This window comes from Trachurus trachurus, assembly GCF_905171665.1.
Source record: "Trachurus trachurus genome assembly, chromosome: 7".
NCBI lineage: Eukaryota > Metazoa > Chordata > Actinopteri > Carangiformes > Carangidae > Trachurus > Trachurus trachurus.
In genome coordinates this window covers 2,883,815-2,902,039 of record NC_139901.1, presented here as the reverse complement: position 1 = coordinate 2,902,039, position 18,225 = coordinate 2,883,815, and the positions used below count along the sequence as shown (strand labels likewise).

At 42.2% G+C, this 18,225-nt stretch overlaps 1 protein-coding gene across 4 annotated transcripts in view; it reads left to right on the top strand.

Moving 5' to 3' along the window:
• Positions 1-18,225, top strand: part of LOC310988837 (extracellular sulfatase Sulf-2-like) — a gene marked incomplete at its 3' end in the record, with an annotated part of 106,831 nt that extends 88,606 nt beyond the window's left edge. For 3 of the 4 annotated variants that reach the window (XM_083975608.1, XM_083975607.1, XM_083975609.1), the window contains 12 exons: positions 3,428-3,557; positions 6,935-7,178; positions 8,070-8,238; positions 9,749-9,845; positions 11,652-11,746; positions 11,837-11,893; positions 12,573-12,739; positions 12,845-12,987; positions 13,116-13,239; positions 14,763-14,799; positions 14,982-15,038; positions 17,883-18,225. In XM_083975608.1, the coding sequence (XP_083831734.1) occupies positions 3,428-3,557; positions 6,935-7,178; positions 8,070-8,238; positions 9,749-9,845; positions 11,652-11,746; positions 11,837-11,893; positions 12,573-12,739; positions 12,845-12,987; positions 13,116-13,239; positions 14,763-14,799; positions 14,982-15,038; positions 17,883-17,913 (1,351 nt within the window). The remainder of the gene's footprint in view (positions 1-3,427; positions 3,558-6,934; positions 7,179-8,069; positions 8,239-9,748; positions 9,846-11,651; positions 11,747-11,836; positions 11,894-12,572; positions 12,740-12,844; positions 12,988-13,115; positions 13,240-14,762; positions 14,800-14,981; positions 15,039-17,882) is intronic. The other variant, XM_083975610.1, reaches the window with a different exon arrangement.

The following is an 18,225-nucleotide window of genomic DNA, read 5'->3' as shown; positions in this document are numbered from 1 at the left end:
TTCACATAGGAAAAGGAACAGAACAAGGTTTACTGGAAGCGGACAGCATTATAAATCCTAAATATGTGCTACTGATGGACATTGTAAAATACACACATTAATAATTTCTAATGAGGTGTTTGACCAGCTTTGGAAAGATCTAAACTAAGAAATAAAAACAAGGCTGTGACATCACACAGTCACAGCCCGATGATTGATAGGTAGATAAATGCTACTACAGTTTACTGTGATGACGCAGTTCTGTACAGAATAAACATGTACATGTTATCATTAGTCTGAGATGTGGATTGGAGGCACATCTTAAGAGTTGGCATGTTCACAATGAGAGTGCTAACATGCTAATGTTAGCCTGGTATCTTCACCATCTTCATCCTAGTAATTTCTGTCTTAGAGTGCTGCTAACTTTTGGAAATGTGCACCAAACAGAGAGTAGCCTACACTCTGGCCTCGAGGGGAATCAGTCAGTACTTGTGCGATAGAGAAGTACAAAAGCTACTAGATGAATGTCTTTGTAGAGATGTCAATCCAGCCAATAGCTGTTGCGATATTTCAGTTCTGACCAATGTGAAGCCAGTTAGCACAGGGCTCCAGACTAACTTCTTTTACTAGGAGCACAGTGGCCCCTAACTTAAAATTTTAGGAGCGCAAGCAGAAAATTTAGGGGCACACACCGAAATCAACTTGCAAAGTAAATTTTCACATTTCCTCTAATTTTCACTGTATTACTGATAAATACTGCACAAATGCAGAAACTATAATGTTTTAAATTCACATTTTATTGTGAAACATTTTAAATATTAAAAATCTAAAGTTAATGTTTAGGCTACACTGACCAATAACAGAACAAGTAGACACACCACTTGTGGTAAACTCATCCTAGAACAGACCCCCCCCTCTCCCTTGGGGGATAAGGTAGGCCGGACCTTGTTGGCCTCTTTGTCTGTTGACCCTGACTGAGCCACATGTGCACAGACTCCTTGGCATCAAACTCGTCGAGACCCCTGCCCCTACCCCTGTATCGATCAACAATCAATCAATGATTTCCGTTTGGGAGCCTCTGTCCAGCGCGTTCTGCAGCGCGAGTCAACCTGCTTCGTTGCCTTGTGACGATTTGAGTACCGCTGCTGAGAGCGTGCAAGCATATTATGGGATGTTTAAGTTTGTAGCGAGCCATCGGAAAAAAAAAATGCAGGTGACGTTCAGCACACACGCGCGGGTCGCCGGTCTGTGTGTCTCCTGCTGTTTCACACGGAGCTCTGCTGTGGAAAGACGTCTCCTCCGAGATGTACACATTAGCCAATCACAGTGGTCATTACAAAAAAACCAAGACCATTTAGTTATTGATGACAATACTCCACTACATTAGGTCAAACTGAGAGTGACCAGGGGTCTCATTTATAACCGTTGCGTACGCACAAAACGGGGCCTGAAAGTGGCGTACGTGACTTTTCACGCCAATGTTGTGATCTATAAAAAACTAACTTGACGGGAGAATGTGCGCAGCTCTAAGCAAACTCTGACCCATGCGTACGCATGGTTTGGAGGAAAAGGGGAATTGGCGACACAGACGGTGTGGTGGTGAACTGAAGTCAGACTCAGGAAATGATGATTGAGAAGAACGATTATGTTTTTATTATCAGCCGTCACACATTTAATTTCAACCCTTATGCGTTAGATCCATGTTGCCACGGTGATTTAATTCAACAGCCTTATTTTGCATCAGACTGGTGTTTCAGAAACATCTTCTTAGAATCTAACTTAAAATTCCAAATCAAAATTCCTTCTCTATATTTTTAATCACCACCATCTCCGTCATATTGTCCACTCCCAGAGCGCAGGAGGAGGAGAGGACGCCGCGGCTGCATGGAATAAATACATGGTGTAAATAACTATATGTTCCTATGATACTGTGTGAACATATGATCGAGAGTCAATTAAATCTCAAACCCTGGAAAAGAAAAATCCAGTAATCGTTCCCACAATAGTTACATTCTGTTTTCTTGTTATCAAGAGAAGTGTCATGTTTGATCATTCCTCAGAATGTAACTGATTCTGCTAATGATTCAAAGTTTTATCGATCAGTCTAATTAAATAATACAGCGGTGAGCCCCGTGCGTAATTCTGCACCACAGCACCGCTGGAGGAGAAAGGAGGGAGAGGGAGACCATGTTGAATGGTTAATAACTCGTTTCAGATTAAAACTGTTGTCATTGTTGTAACTATGTGCCGAACCGGGTCCAGCATGTGAGAGGACAGCGCACCAAAACAACACCGCGTGCGCTCTGAGCCGCTGACGCCGTTAACAGCTGCAGCAACACGTCACGTCGCCACTTTCACACCTGCAGCTGATTCACAACACCGACAGAACAAGAGCACGTCAGGCTCATTGACATGCAGATCACATTCATGTGGTGGTTTGCATTGACCATCTAGGGTTAAAACAGGGCGTGTACAGGGCGGAACGTGAAGCGGATTCAGCTGCGCACACTTGTAGGAACTCTCTGATTTATAAAGGGAAGTTTGCTTGCAAGTGTGCGTACGCAGGGTTTTATAAGTCTGAATATTTACTGGCGCACGCAAAACTGGGCTTTTGGGCGTACGTACACTTTTAGTAACGATCCCACGCACAGTTTTATAAATGAGACCCCTGAACTGTTGGCAGTAGCCTAAACCAGTCTATGGAGATGCACCTAGCCCTGCCATGAATACACAACACTGAGGGGTCGAACCAAGGCCCATCCCTCGGTTCCCCGGGTTCTATGTGCCCCACTCACACGAAAACGGGTTCTGTGTTCCCCACTCACTAAAAAAAAGGTTCTATTTTCCCCGCTTATATCCAAAAAAGGCGGGAAACTTAGCAGTAGCATTAGGGTTAGGGGGTTTATGTTCCTTTGTGTGCGTTTCGAGATGTTAAAACATCATATTAATGCTACTGCTATGTTTCCTGCCTTTTTTGGATAAGCGGGGAACATAGAACCTCTTTTTTTAGTAAGTGGGGAACATAGAACCCTTTTTCGGGTGAGCGGAAAACATAGAACCCAGGGAACATAGAAACTTTTTTGGGTAACTGGGGAATAAGAACCTGGGTAAAATAGATCCGCTCCCACTAAGGGAGGGGGTTAAGGGGTAGAAATGGAACTGGGCTTAAGTTTGTTTCTAACCTTCAATCATATGTGACCAATCATCTTCTTGTTTGTGACATCACCAGTTTCACAGGTCTCATCTATGAACTCCATCAGTGCAGCGTTGTTGCTGGTGTGTTCCTTCCAGTAACAAATCATGTTGTGTATTATGGAGTTAGAAGTGTGTTATTGAGAAATAAACTGAAGGTTTTACAGCAGATGACAGCCTGAGACCTTTTTAGGAAAAGAAAAAAGCATATCAGAAAGCAAAGTTTCCAACCCGCCTGTGTTTGGTCCGTTGACAGGAAGCTGCTCCACCAGCGTGTCGAGGGAAAGGAAGTGTCACAGGAGGAGAACTTCCTGCCCAAACACCAACGGGTAAAAGACCTGTGTCAGAGAGCCGAGTACCAGACGCCCTGTCAGCAGACCGGACAGGTAGGCTACACTCACTCCTGCTGCTGTTTCACCTTAAAGCTCAACATTCACACTCTTCCAACATTATACATTCAGCAGAGACTTCCCCACCCCAGACTTTTGTTTTTGAAGAACAAAAGACCAAACATAGGAAAATTGCTGCTGCCGCTGTGATAAACAAACAGAGACTTAAAGGAAACAGAGGAGAACATTAGAGACTTCTGTCAGAGAGATGAAAACCAGATGACATCTCCACAAACCAGATAGATACAATAACAGCAGTAATGACACAGAGGGAGCACAACACAATGGACCCGACGCCGGCAAATCACAGGGAACAGACGTGGAGGGAATCAAGATGGAGACAAACAACAGAAACTTTCTCCCAGACATTTAGAAAGGCAGTGTGTGTGTCTTTGTGTGTGTGTGTGTGTGTGTGTGTGTGTGAGTTCATGCTTGTTTGAGGTTAATTACACTTGTCGAAAAATCCCTTTAGCCAGTTGATTGGTCTCTTAGCAACAGAGTCTGTCGGCTGCTGGATCCCTCTGATAAACAGCCTGTAGAAAACCACGCGTGTGTATGTGTGTGTGTGTGTGTAATTAACAATCCAGGCATTTGTCAGTGTTAAATAACAGTGAGCGGCTAAGTGCAACAGTAGAAATGAATTCAGCTCCTGTTAATGAACAACTGCATAGTGACAGTAAAACACAGCAGCTGACACCTCCTCTCAGGTTCAATGAGCATTTGAACAGAAGAAGGAGAAGAAACACTGCAGGTTTATTAATGAAAACTCTGGTTGAGGGGAAACAAATGGTTGCAGTTTCTAAAAACCCCATCCCCATCTCTTTGCTCTCGAACAGTTTCAACAAACTACACTCTTAGAAATAAAAGTGCTAACTAGAACCATATAAGGTTCTTCGGCTTGTCTTCATAGGAGAACCATATGAATATATATTCCAAGCTTGTTTGTAGTGGAAGCTCCTCTTCCCAGTTCGTCCAAATTTGACGAACCGGGAAGAGGAGCTTCGAGAAGCTTCCGCTACAAAACAAGCTAGAAATATAGACTTATTTAATTTTTTCGGGCCAATTTCGCATTTCGGGGCTTCAATACAAGACGGACATTACATACGAGAATTTGGATGTTTTTTGGTGTGTCTTTTTGTTACCAAGACAGTTGGTATCCATTTGCAACCGTTATATGGACATGCACTGCTACGCCGAGACCCCTTGTAACTCAGAGAAGCCACGAAATTTCAATTTTGGGTGAACTATCCCTTTAACACTTTAGTCAGTCTGATGATGATCTGGATCAGGGAGACGTGTTGGATGGTCTGGCCCTGGCAGAGCTATAGCTACACGCTCTGAGCGCCAGTCTGCTTGTTTATTTTTTTAAACAGCGTGGTTGACTTCCTGATTCTTTTTTTTTTTTTTTTTTGTCGAGCATTGTTTTTGGAAAAGGTTCAGGCGTCGTCACGGTGATCTGCACTGGACGCCCGGCCCGCCGCCACCGCCGAAGGAAACGGAGATCAGAGCCGCTCTGATTCCCTCACACTTGTTGTGGAGCCGTTTGAACAGCTCCAGTGTGACTCAGCTGCTGCAGCTGAAAGTCACAGCTGCAGCTGAAAATGAGATTTTTTTTATTTAAGGTTACATAACGGGTCAGACTTGAACATTTATCTGTGACGCGTGTGTGCTGTTGATGTTCATTTGGTGCAGAGAAGACGTCTTTGTCTCCGTCTGCATGACACCAACACACACAGACACACAAACATCTGTGTTTACAATCCTGGTTTCCAGCGGGTTTGTGTTGCTGGGACTGGGAGCAGGAGGGTTTGTACAGTGCACTGTGGAGAGAAAACCATTAATCCCCAAAATGTCAGCTGTTTATAAAACCAGTCATGACTGCAGCAGTTTCTGTGTTGATTTAAGTAGAACGAAAAAAAAGAAAAGTTTATTCATCTCTTTATTTTTTTACTCTTTTTCTGTTTTCCTTCTTTACTTTTGGACATTATTTGACTTTTTATGATTATAAATTAAAGCAGAAGTAAGCGATCCGGTCGTTTTGGGTAATGCTGTGTTCCAGGCAGGCTTTTGAAACCGTAAATTACAGCTTCAAGTCACGACTTACGACTTTGTAGCGTTCCAGGCAACCCACTCGTGTTTTTCCGACCTGTTTTACCTGTGAAAGTCACTATAACGGCCACTCGTAACTTCCGACCCGTGAACTCGTACCAGATCGAACTGGTACGACTTCACAGGTCGGAAAAACACAAGTTACGGGTTGCCTTGAACGCACCATAACGTAGCAGCCCCCGCCCTTGTCATGGATCTATTGGTCCTAGTCCCTACGTCACCACATTCAGGCGCATCCCTTGGCTGCACACACGGCCCTTCATGCCGTTCTCTCTCCTCATTGGATAAAACTTGTAGGATACAATAAAAGTTTTCTCCTCGGCTCAGAGCAGAGGAGAGTGACTGACAGACCCGTGTTTCGGTCCAAACACTCTATGTAAGTGATTGCTGTCGGAAGATATAACTATTTAAGACTTATATTAACACAAAAATATCGCTTACTTATATCGGTTATTTTACTTCATTGTGTCTTCTATTGTCAGTAGATTTCTCCTAAATTCACCAAAAGTTAACAGCTACTGTGACAGACTGAGCTGTGTCTGTTGTCTGACCCATGTCATGTCAGGTATCACTGTAAAGCTCTCTCTCTCTCCTGAACAATGATGTAGGCTCCAAAAATTGTCATTTCCTCCGTATCGACAACCAATCATAAAAATATGATTTACATTAACACTCTATTTAATTTTACAGTACAAGTCTTTAAAGGCCATTTTCTCAAAATGAGTTGTTTCTCAGACTCTGAGCTGGAAATCTCCACTTCAGCAGCACTTACAGACACCAAACCTTCCAGTTTGATCCCTTTCTATATTCTGAAGGTTTTTCCAGAGGGGATTGTTGATATATCATTCAAAGCCTGATTTATACAACATTTTATTCCTAAAAACATGGCGAAATTTGATTTTTTTTTAGGGCTGGTGACAGTATTTTCTCATTTACAAAGTGATAAAAAGAGATATCCAAAGTCCCCTCTGTAAAAACTACTGACTCTAATATGTCAACAAAATAAAACAAAAATTTTGAAAGGGGCTTTATCCATTTTTCAGATTTCGGGTCAGGAAATGTATGCAAATTAGCGCATATTTCATCAGATATTGCCTCATTTACATATTTAAACATAACATTTGACAAAACTTGTAATACAAAAAATATTTGTCTTAATGTAAGTGATAAACTTGGGAAGTTTCATGGTGATATCTGTTTTTAATTTTTACCCTATTCACCTGTAGTGTCTCCCCTTAACAAAATCTAATTATATGTGTTTGTAGAAGTGGCAGTGTGTGGAGGACGCCACAGGCAAGCTGCGACTCTTCAAGTGTAAGAGCGAAGGGGGAGGGGCAAAGAACTTCCAGAGGGGCGTGGTCAGCCCACAGCATCCGGTCAGCATCAAGTCCCAGCTGTACCACCGCAACATGGACGGTTGTAACTGCGACTTCCGCGACCTCCGGCCTCTGAACCCGCGTCCCTCCATGATGAGGCCGTTCAACAAGAAGCCCTTCTTCCCCAAGAAGAGTGAGTGTCGCTGCTTCTGTCAAGGGACACCAGATGTAAATGTTTTATCCAAAGCAGACATGTTGATGTGCCACAGCAGGAAAAGAGACATCACACCTAGCTTAAAGGGGACATATTATGGAAATATCACTTTTTGAAGGCTCTTTCACATATATTTAGGTGTTTGTCTTGACTTCTGGTCCCCAAAATGTGAGAATTGACAAAAATATCCGTAATTTTCAGACTCCCTAGGTTGAAATCCATGTGGTTTTACGAGCTGTTCCCTCAGATGTCTTCCAGTGATGTAACTAGTGTTTGAATTTGCATAACCCCACCCCTACCTGGTACCAGCAGAAGGGGCGGGGCAAGCAGTGGTTCATTTGCATTTAAAGGGACAGACACTGAAAGCAGCCGTTCTGAACAGGGCTGTTTAGAGAGGATGAAAAGAGCTGTGATGTTTGATCCTTGGGGGATTTTGACCAAAGCATGTCACAGACATGTCTTTAAGACACCTGGGAACTATTTTAATTTGTGGAAAAGGGGCAGAATATGTCTCCTTTAACAAGAAACTTTTCTTGTCATTTTAACATGACATGATAGGTTTGTTATTACACCAAGAAACGTCTTTGAACAAGTTTTTAAACATAAAGTGTCATGTGTTGCTTATCTGAAAGGTTTGTGTTTGTACAAGATGTAATGAGAAGTTGAGATGGCTGATTATTTGTGTAATGTTATGTGAAGTATGAGAGATGAGCAGTAATGTGATTTTTATTTCATGTTTTAAAGCAGAGTGGGGTTAGTGAGCTGTGCTGGTTGCTGGAGTAATGCTGCCCTCTATTGTCTGTGGTTAGAATAACATTCAGTGATGGTTTAATGTGTGTGTGTGGGTGTGTGTGTGTGTGTGTTTGACAGAGTTCAAAGCCCTGAAGAGTTACTCAAGAAACCGTTTCACCCGCTCCACGTCCTTGACGAACAGTTACCCCGGTAACCAGAGCCTGGTGGTTGATGAGGACGAGTTCAGCGGGATGGGAGGTGCTCCTAGTGTCGCGACCTCACCCAACTCCCTCAAAGTCACACACCGGTTTGTTCTATTTGTGTCTAATTCTATTGTCTGCACTGCATTGTGCTTATCAGCTCCTGTGCAGGTTGATTTTAAATCAAAGGAATTCAGCAGCGTCTGTTTCCTTCCTGATTAACCAAAACGAACCAATACAATCTGTTTAGTTTTCCACAGATAAAATCCTGAACACCGGTCTCAGAGTCCTGTTGGACTGTAACTCTCTGAGGTCGCTGCTGTTGTATACGATGGCAGGTATTGTTTTACTCTTCCGCGTCTATCTCCAGAACACCGATGGATAGCAACGTGATTCCTTTTTTAATTAAAGCGGGACACTTCAGCCTTTACAAAGAGTCCACTGGTGTGTCTGTAGCTCACCCAGAAGCAGAGTAGTCCTGCCTCAAACATCTGTGTCCAATAGGAGACTCCTGCCCCATCAAGGGTGGACCAAAGTCCTATAGGAGACCCGTGTGCCAAAGAGAGTTAATTTACATCAAGATGGTTGCTCTCTTGTCTCTTGCCGTAAATGCAATAAATAATAAGTAAATTACCATTAACGCACTTTACACAAGCTGAGACCAAGACATGGATCTCATATGGAAGGAGAAAGTTTGTTCACTGCAGGAAACAAGACAAAAAGCCTGTGCACCCAATGGAAATGCCTGTGATGTGGTTCACGCCTCATTGCAGACACACACACGTTTTCATGCCAGGAGAGTGGGGCATTTTTGTAAATAATATAAATAATATATTTTGTATCATAGTCAAAGCCCTTGTTCTTTTCCCCCTAATCCCCAAGACCTCAAAGAACAGTTAATTTGTGTCTAAAAAGAAGTTTATAATAATTGTCTGTGTTTCCAACAAATATGTGTGAAATTTATTTCCGTTATTTTATTTTCCTTATTTCTGATCATATAGCTTTTTCTACATTCATATGACACCACTACAGCATGAATATTCTGAAAGCCCAGGTTGTCCTGAAACAAAGGATGTCAATTACTTGATTGTGCATCACAGAGGTTTTACAAACATTAATACACAAAGAGACCAGGCGAGAGAAATACAGAAGAAAATCCCACAGACTCTGCTGCTTTCTCTCTGCATTGTTTTCCATAATTTCTCTATTGATGCAATTGAATTGAATACATATAGAATACCTAATTATAACATTCCTTGTGTTTCTATTTGTTTGTTTTTTATCATTGTTTAATTATTATTATCACGTTAAGATGGATGAAAATGTATGAAGAATCTTCACCACCCTCATTTGTACAGTTATGTAGCTCCTCTTATCTAATTACACTCTGCGGTGTAAACTAAATGCAGCGTAAAAGCTGATGAATCATCAGCAGATGTAAGTGAAGCTTTGCTGATGAGACCAGCTGTGTAATTACACATAAACCTTGGAGACATCCAGTTTTATTGATTTCACACGTTCAGTAAAAAGGCTGAGTTATTCTCCGTCAGCGTCTGTGGTCGTGCAGCAGCAGCGTGACATCACCGGCCTTAAGTCTGTACTGTTGTTTACCTGCAGGTGTTCCATTCTGCCCAACGCCACGGTCAAGTGTGACACAGGAGTGTATCAGTCTCTGCAGGCCTGGAAGGACCACAAGCTGCACATAGACCACGAGGTAACACTGACTGACTGACTGACTGAATGACTGACTGACCTGGGGTGTGTTCGAAATCGCATACAAATACATACTATATACTTCCATACTACACACTCAAAGATTAGACAGTATGCAGAGCATTTACACTGTAGCATACTACGTGATAACCCACAATGCATTGCGCTCCTACTAGGGCTGTCAATCTTCCCCCCAAATCAGGTTCGAATTTCTAACCCATCTTATGTTAAATATTCGAATAATATTCAAATTTTTAATGTGTTTTTTTTTTTACCTCATTATAGAGGGGTGGGGGGGGCAGCGATGACGGTGGCGACAACGACACAGCAGAACGATCCTGCACAGGAGCTGTCCATGGTTACTTAACCAATAGTTTCTTGAAGTGTTAAACAAAGAGAACTGTGGACTGTGGAAGTTTGAATGCAAAAATACATAAGTTATCTTGACGTGGGGCGGTGTGTGGCGCAGTGGTTAAAGCGGCCGCCCCATGTAGAGGCTGCAGTCCTCAACGCAGGCGTCCCCGCTTCGAATCCCGCGTCGGACAGACCTTTCCTGCATGTCATTCCCCCTCTCTCTGCCTCCCCCTTTCCTGTCTATCTCACTATGTACTATCAAATAAAGGCAAAAAAAGAGCCAAAAAAAAAACTTTAAAAAAGTTATCTTGACGTGAACCATATGTTGCGGTATTGAGAAAGAAAAATTAAAAAAGGATCATTGATTCGGTGGAAACCCGGCTTCACAGGCAGGGGCGGCGGGGTTAGGGCCCAGAGTAGTGGTGCAACAGATCACAGCTGATCCGTGATCAGCACACAAGTGGTCCACGGATCTATCGATTAAAAAAAAAAGAGGTGTGCGTGAAGTGTGGGGACACATACGCGCACTGTGGCGGCCGAATGAACGGGCAATTTAAAAAAACTCTGCTCGTATATTTGAAGCTGCAGCTTTACCTTGTGCACAATAACAACTGCATTTTGTTTTATCAACATGTGTACTACTCCGAACGTCACGCTGCACTACGTTAATTTGCCTTGTTACGGAAGGCAAACGTTTGAACGTCAGTTTCCACCTCGAATGTTCTCATTTTGACTAACATTCGAATTGTATTCGAATAGCGAAGTTCGTTCTGACAGCCCTAGCTCCGACCCAAGCCGAAATCAGCAGGCTGAAGCTGATTTCATTTTAGCTCTAAACTCTGTAAATATATCACTTTATTTGTGGTGTTTAAGAGAAAAGCACAGCAAATGTTAAAGGGATAGTTCACCCAAAATTGAAATTTCACTCATTATCTACTCCCCCTCATGTGGACTAAGGGCTGGGAGAAGTTTCAGAGTCCTCCATGGCTTCTCTGAGTTACGGGGGGTCTCGGCGTAGCAGTGCATGTCCATATAACGGTTTCAAATGGATACCAACTGTCTTTGTAACAAAAAGACACACCAAAAAACATCCAAATACCTCCATGCTGCTCGTATGTAATGTCAGTCTTTTATTGAAGCCCCTAAATGCGTATCCATAGTCGGCTCATCCATCTTTTTTTTTTCTTTTGTCCTGTCGGTGATGTCACGTTACGTTGCATCTTGGGTAAATTGAGTGTGAGAAGTAAGCTCGTCATGCATTGTCAATATTCTGGCGAACCTAGTATGCCATCCGGGAACTTCTGGCATACTCAAACCCGCATACTACGCATTTTCATACTAAAAATGACGTCAGAGTTGGTATGAGTAGTAGGCAAGTATGTGATTTTGAACACACCCCTGGTCTCTGACTGTTTCCCTGCTGACTGACCCTTCCTTCTCTCTCCTCTTTTAGATTGAGACTCTGCAGACTAAAATAAAGAACCTGAGAGAGGTCAGAGGTCACCTGAAGAAGGCCCGCCCCCTGCAGTGCGACTGTAACAAGTACCTGTAAGCGACACAGATATGAACACATCACAGTGTTAGAGCTGGAGAGCTGGGGGGGTTTTAGATCCTTAGTGATGTTTGGATGTTTTTCAGGTACAAGTCCAAGCTGAAGAACAAGCTGAGGTTCAGAGGAGGAGGTCACCCGTTCAGGTGAGACTGAGATTAGGGTGAGAGAAGGTTTATAAAAACTAAAAAATATCCATATAAAAATCTATTTAAAATCACATAAGAAATATGACACAAACAATAAAGAGAAGAACAAAACAAGAACTTAGTTAAAAGATAGTTCACCCAAAATTCAAATTTCACTCATTATCTACTCACCCTCATGTGGACTAAGGGCTGGGAGAAGTTTCAGAGTCCTCCGTGGCTTCTCTGAGTTACAGGGGGTCTCGGCGTAGCAGTGCATGTCCATATAATGGTTGCAAATGGATACCACTTTTCTTCATAACAAAAAGACACACCAAAAAACATCCAGATACCTCCATGCTGCTCGTATGTAATGTCCGTCTTGTATTGAAGCCCCGAAATGCTTCGTCCAAATTGGACGGACCAGGAAGAGGAGCTTCCGCTACAAACAAGCTTGAAATATAGACTTATTTAATTTTTTTCGGAACAATTTCGCACAATTTCGAAACCCCCTGTAACTCAGAGAAGCCACGGAGGACTCTGAAACTTCTCCCAGCCCTGAGTGCAATTTGAATTTTGGGTGAACTATCCCTTTAATAATATCAGTACGACACGTTTCTGCATTCCACTATGTAATTTAAAAGTCTTAAAAAAAATCTTGTGCATCAAGTCCTTGGTGTGTGTTTGTGTGTGAGCTCAGGAAGGGCGGGGTTCGGGATAAGGCGTGGCTTCTGAAGGAGCAGAAGAGGAGGAAGAAGATGAGGAAGATGATCAAGAGGATCAAGAACAACGACACCTGTTCGATGCCCGGACTCACCTGCTTCACACACGACAACCAGCACTGGCACACTGCCCCCTACTGGTCATGTACGATACACACACAGATCTGACCAATGAGACAAGCATTTGTACTAATAATATTGATAAACTGTTACATGATCCTTTATATATGTGTGTGTGTGTGTGTTGCAGTGGGTACGTTCTGTGCATGCACCAGTGCTAACAACAACACATACTGGTGTCTGAGGACCATCAACGAGACTCACAACTTCCTCTTCTGTGAGTTTGCCACCGGCTTCCTGGAGTACTTTGATCTCGGCACAGACCCATACCAGGTACACAACACACACACACACCTCTATACACACACACACAATAAACATGAGTCCAGAGAAGAGATCAAAAAATGAGAACAATATTTTCACCTGTTTTATTTACTCTCCCCCTCCCTCTCTCTCTTCAGTTGATAAATGCTGTCAGCTCTTTAGATCGGACCGTTCTCAATCAGCTCCATGTTCAGCTGATGGAGCTCAGAGGCTGCAGAGGACACAAGCAGTGTAATCCTCGCACACGCTCAGTGGAGCCGGGTATGATGCACACACACACACGCACACACACACATGTTTGTATGGCTATCTTTGTGAGGACACTCATTGACATAATGTATTCCCTAGCCCAGTGGTTCCCAACCTTTTTTGGCTTGTGACCCCATTTTGACATCACAAATTTCTCGGGACCCCACCGTCAATCAAGAACGCCAGCTCAGATATTTACAATAGAATACAATAAATCTTTATTGCCCACTATGGTGGAAAATTGCCTTTGCCATTGCTATTTTGTTTGAAAGTATAGAATACAGTTGATTGTGTGTGGTATTTTTAATCATAATTTTTAAAAGAATAATAATTAGTTAAAGAAATATTTTTATCAGTAATTTTTTTAATCAATTATTAGACATTTCAGGCGACCCCATTTGAATTCCAGGCAACCCCACATGGGGTCCCGACCCCAAGGTTGAAAAACACTGCCCTAGCCCCTTACCCTAACCCTAGCCATCCAAAACAAATGCTGCACCTTAACCATTACTCTTAACCTAACTTAAACCTAATTATAATAACCTTGTTATTATAAAGTCTTAACCCACAAACTTCTTTTTGGGGCTTGTACACTCAGCTAATGTAAATGTGAAAATATATTTATTTGGAATACTGATTCTAGCTGCTAGAAAAGCAATTACAAAGAAATGGCTCAAGCCAGACGTCCCAGCTATAGATGAATGGTATGATATTATTTACGATTCAATGAGGCTCCAGCAATCTAAATTCAATGACATGTGGAAGCAATGGAAAATGTACATTTCCCTGAAACTGCCTTTTACAACAAAGTTATTTTTCTATATCAAGATGTACTTGATTGGTTAAATACTTTGCTGTAATATTGTGACAGAAAACACCCCATGTTCATGTTGTGTTACTTTATAAAATGCTTTGTAAAAGGAAAAACAATTAAAAAAAAAAAAAGAAAGCATATAATCACTGTATTATAATAAACAGAACACTGACAAAAAATAGATAAATAAATAAATTCTTAAAGGTGTAGGAATTACTCCCATCTAGCGTTGCGGTTGTATATCGCAAGCAATGCAATCGTATTTTTCATGCTGCATTCACATGATTCTGCATGATATGAACGGCAAATTCAGAGCTTAGCGGAACACTTCAGTTTAGATTACTGATTAATGAAAAACATACTTTTGAACCAAATAATCGATTTTCGTGAATAGATAACAGGAGAAGTTACACAATGTCCCTTTAACCCTCGATCTTAGAAAGTGAGGACCGGCCAAAATGTCCTCACTTTCCCAATATGTCCTCACTCTGATGGTTTAAAACTCAAACTGGTCCTCACATGTATAGCTGTACACACACACACGAACACACACACACACATTAATTGGAGCTCATAGTCCGCATCCTCACACTCCCATACTCAACCCTTTGAAACACACACTCTGGCCTTAGCAGTGCTGCTTCAGGTGTGTGCTTCAGGATTCAGTCAGCCAATCACAAGTGGCCTTTGCTCGCTAACCAATCGGACTGTCTCTTCACAGCAGGAGGGCGGGAACACGGCAGCTTTGATGACTACAGGTACACACACACACACACACACACACAAACACACACAAGCTCTCATGCACATGATGTTTTCCCGCTTTGAAAGCTGCATGTCTTCCTGCCGGAGCTTAGGGCTGCTGGTGGAGGAGCAGAGAAAGAGAGAGCGTGCGTGCGTGCGTGTGTGTAACATGGTGTGTGTGTGTTTGTTGCATCAGGGTGTTTGAGAGGAGGAAGTGGCCGAGAGTCAAGAAACCTTCGTCGTCTCGAACCCTGTGAGTCTTCCTCCTGTCCTGCTCTTTGCATGCCGCTGCTCGCTGCCTCGGCGCTGCACCCGGGTCTGATGAGTCCCACTCCCACGCCACAGTCATCCATCATTTTCACTTCATACGTCACGTCAGCCATGTATAGTTTTGTCTGTCTGTAAATGTCTTCATTAAATGACAGCTTGATGAAGAGAGAGAGTCTCCTCTAACATCAAACAGAATCCAAACTATGGAGGAACACATGAATCATATTCTCTACAGGCTCATTAAAGTTCACCCCGAAAATAAAACCCTGTGTCCTCAATGAAGTTTATTGAGGAAACGTTTACTGTCCCTGTTATAGATATAGATACTGGTTACTTTCTCCCAAAAATAACTGAGTTAGTAACTGAATTACTACATTATAAAAGTAACTTATTACCAGGAAAGTAACTATTATGTTACTTTTTTTATTTTTATAAAATGCTCAAATAGGTCGAATTACTTGGTTAGTTAGTTAAACGGCTTTTTTCCAACTAGTTGATGGACTGAAAAAAATGTGTATTAAAGGATAATTACCGTTTTTTACAATCTGGACCTTATTTCTAGCATAAAATACGATCATTTACTCACCCAGATAACTTTGGTGTCATTACAAGTCGTTCTGACGAAATTAGATCCAGCCGAGAGCCGCGTATATCCATATAATGCGAGAACACGGGGCAGCAGAATGCAGCCTCTAAATAACACATCATCTGCCGTGAAACTTGTTCATTTCCTTAATATTTTGTTGTGATACGCTAGTGCTATTCCCCTCTGAGTCCTGGGTTAGCTGTTAGCGGTTGACCTACTGACCTCTGACCTGGATGATGTCATCTCTGAGCGCTGCCCGGCTCATTCTGATAATAATCATTCTGCTTCAGCATTCAGGTCCATTTTTATCTCAACTAGCCGGAGCTTTAGTGAGTCCAGGCTGCTGAGAGGAAGCCTGTGGAAGCTGACCTTCATCCAGCTGCTCATTTTGTTCTGACAAGTCAGAAACACGCAGAAACAAACCGTAGCATTAGCGGTAGCAACAAGCCACGCCGCACAGCGGTCGGAGATGACATCATCCAGGTCAGAGGTCAGTAGGTCAACCTACAGACCCCGGATGTTGATAACAGCTAACCCCGGACTCAGAGGGCAATAGCACTAGCGTATCATAACAAAATATTGGTGAAATGAACGAGTTTTGCGGCAGATAATGTGTTATTTAGAGGCTGCATTCCACTGCCCCGTGTACTCGCATTATGATATATGTACATGGCTCTCGGCTGGAGCTAATTTCGTCTGAACAACTTGTAATGACACCAAAGTTATCTGGGTGAGTAAATGATCGTATTTTATGCTGGAAATAAGGTCCAGAATGTAAAAAACGGTAATTATCCTTTAACAGGAGTATTATTTTGTGATGAGACTTCTTGACTCAAGTAACTACACATTTTATTGTCAGTAATTATATGTGTAATGTAGTTCTAACGGGAGAAACAGTCACTTTTTTTGATTGCTCGTTACTGAAAAAGTAGTGCCGTTAGTAATGCTGTTATTTTATAACACTGTTATTCCCATCACTGTAGTGGTGATTACAAACCAAGTGAAGATTACTGTAAGTGTAACACTAACAGTATAGATTTGATCAGAAAAACAAAACACAGTCTGTTTTATAAGCAGCTTATTGCAGTAGGATCTAATTACATTCATTAGAGATCAGAGTAACAGTTACAGATGTTACATCTCCCCCCTTTTTTATTACACCTGTAACCTGAGCTGCTTAAAACACGGCTAATTAAATTAGATCTGTGCATCATGTCATGGTGACTAACACACTGAGGTACAAGACTGTTGGATCAATACCGTTATTACACTCGGTTACACAATATTGAGTGGGGTTGGGTTTACAGGAGGAAAGAAGCCAAAAATGATGAAAAAACAGTAAAGAAATGGAAATAGAACAATAAATCAATCAAATAGGAAAATAATTAACAATAATAATAAGACAGACAGACCTCTGGATTGCATTGTATAATTTTAAAGAAAACTGATGTGCAACAAGGTGTTAGGAAGTGGGTTTTCTGACCCTCTGAAGTGAAATATAGACGTCAAAATAACTAAATTGATGAAGTAAGAATTCGAACCACTGTTTTATCTCATGACAGATAGTTTATGGTCCTGTATGTAAAATCCAATCACAGTAATTACAAGGGGTGGGAGAAAAAATCGATTCACATATATATCGCGATATCTTTTTTGACGATTTTTATATCGATTTATTTTTCAAAAATCGTTTTTTTATTTTTTTTATTTGATTATTATTATTTATTTTTTTTGATTTTTTTAAAATATTGTGCAATGTGCATTTGTTAGCCTTTTTTACATACAGAGAGTACAGGTTTTGAAAAGGGTTTAAGTTCACTTTATAATGGAGTATGTTCATTTATAGGCTCCTACAGTATTTGTGTGCAGATAAATGTTAAAAATGCAGACTAAAAATCGAGAGAATCGGCAATATCGTAGAATCGCAATTTAAATCAAATCGCCATCCAAAAAATTGTAGAAGAATCAAATCGGGAGAAAAGCATATCGTCCCAGCCCTAGTAATTACAGACAAAACGTCTACACTGTGTCTTTAGTAACCTCATCATAGATTTATAAATGTCAGTGTGTGTCTCTACCAGGATCTGTGTGTGTTTGACTCATCTGTCCTGCATGTGCCTTAGTCCTCTATGTCTGTCTATTAAACAACACCAACTATTGGAGCACACACATACACACACACAAACGTACTGTAAGATGTGCAGAAGTTGACCCTAGTCCCTGTACAATGTGTGTGTCCAGAGGTCCGATCTGGGACGGCTGGAAGGGCTAAGCGTCCTGATTGGTCGGAGCAGGTTCCTGACCCCGCCCACAGCAGCACCGGAGGAGCAGGGCGTGGTCGTCAACCACGCTTGCATCATCGCTTGGCGACCTTGCCCCCCATCTCGCCGGTCAGCCAATCAGCTTCCGCCATTTCTGTGACATCGCTAGGACCTCCCACCCTGTTGCTCAGGGAGACGCTGGGACCAAACACCCAACACACCTCTTCATCAGCTGCTCCTCCCTCCTCTTCCCCCCCCCCCCCCCACTCCTTTCTCCTCTGAGGAGCGCGGCGCTGGGGGGGGGAGGAGCCAGGGGGAGGAGG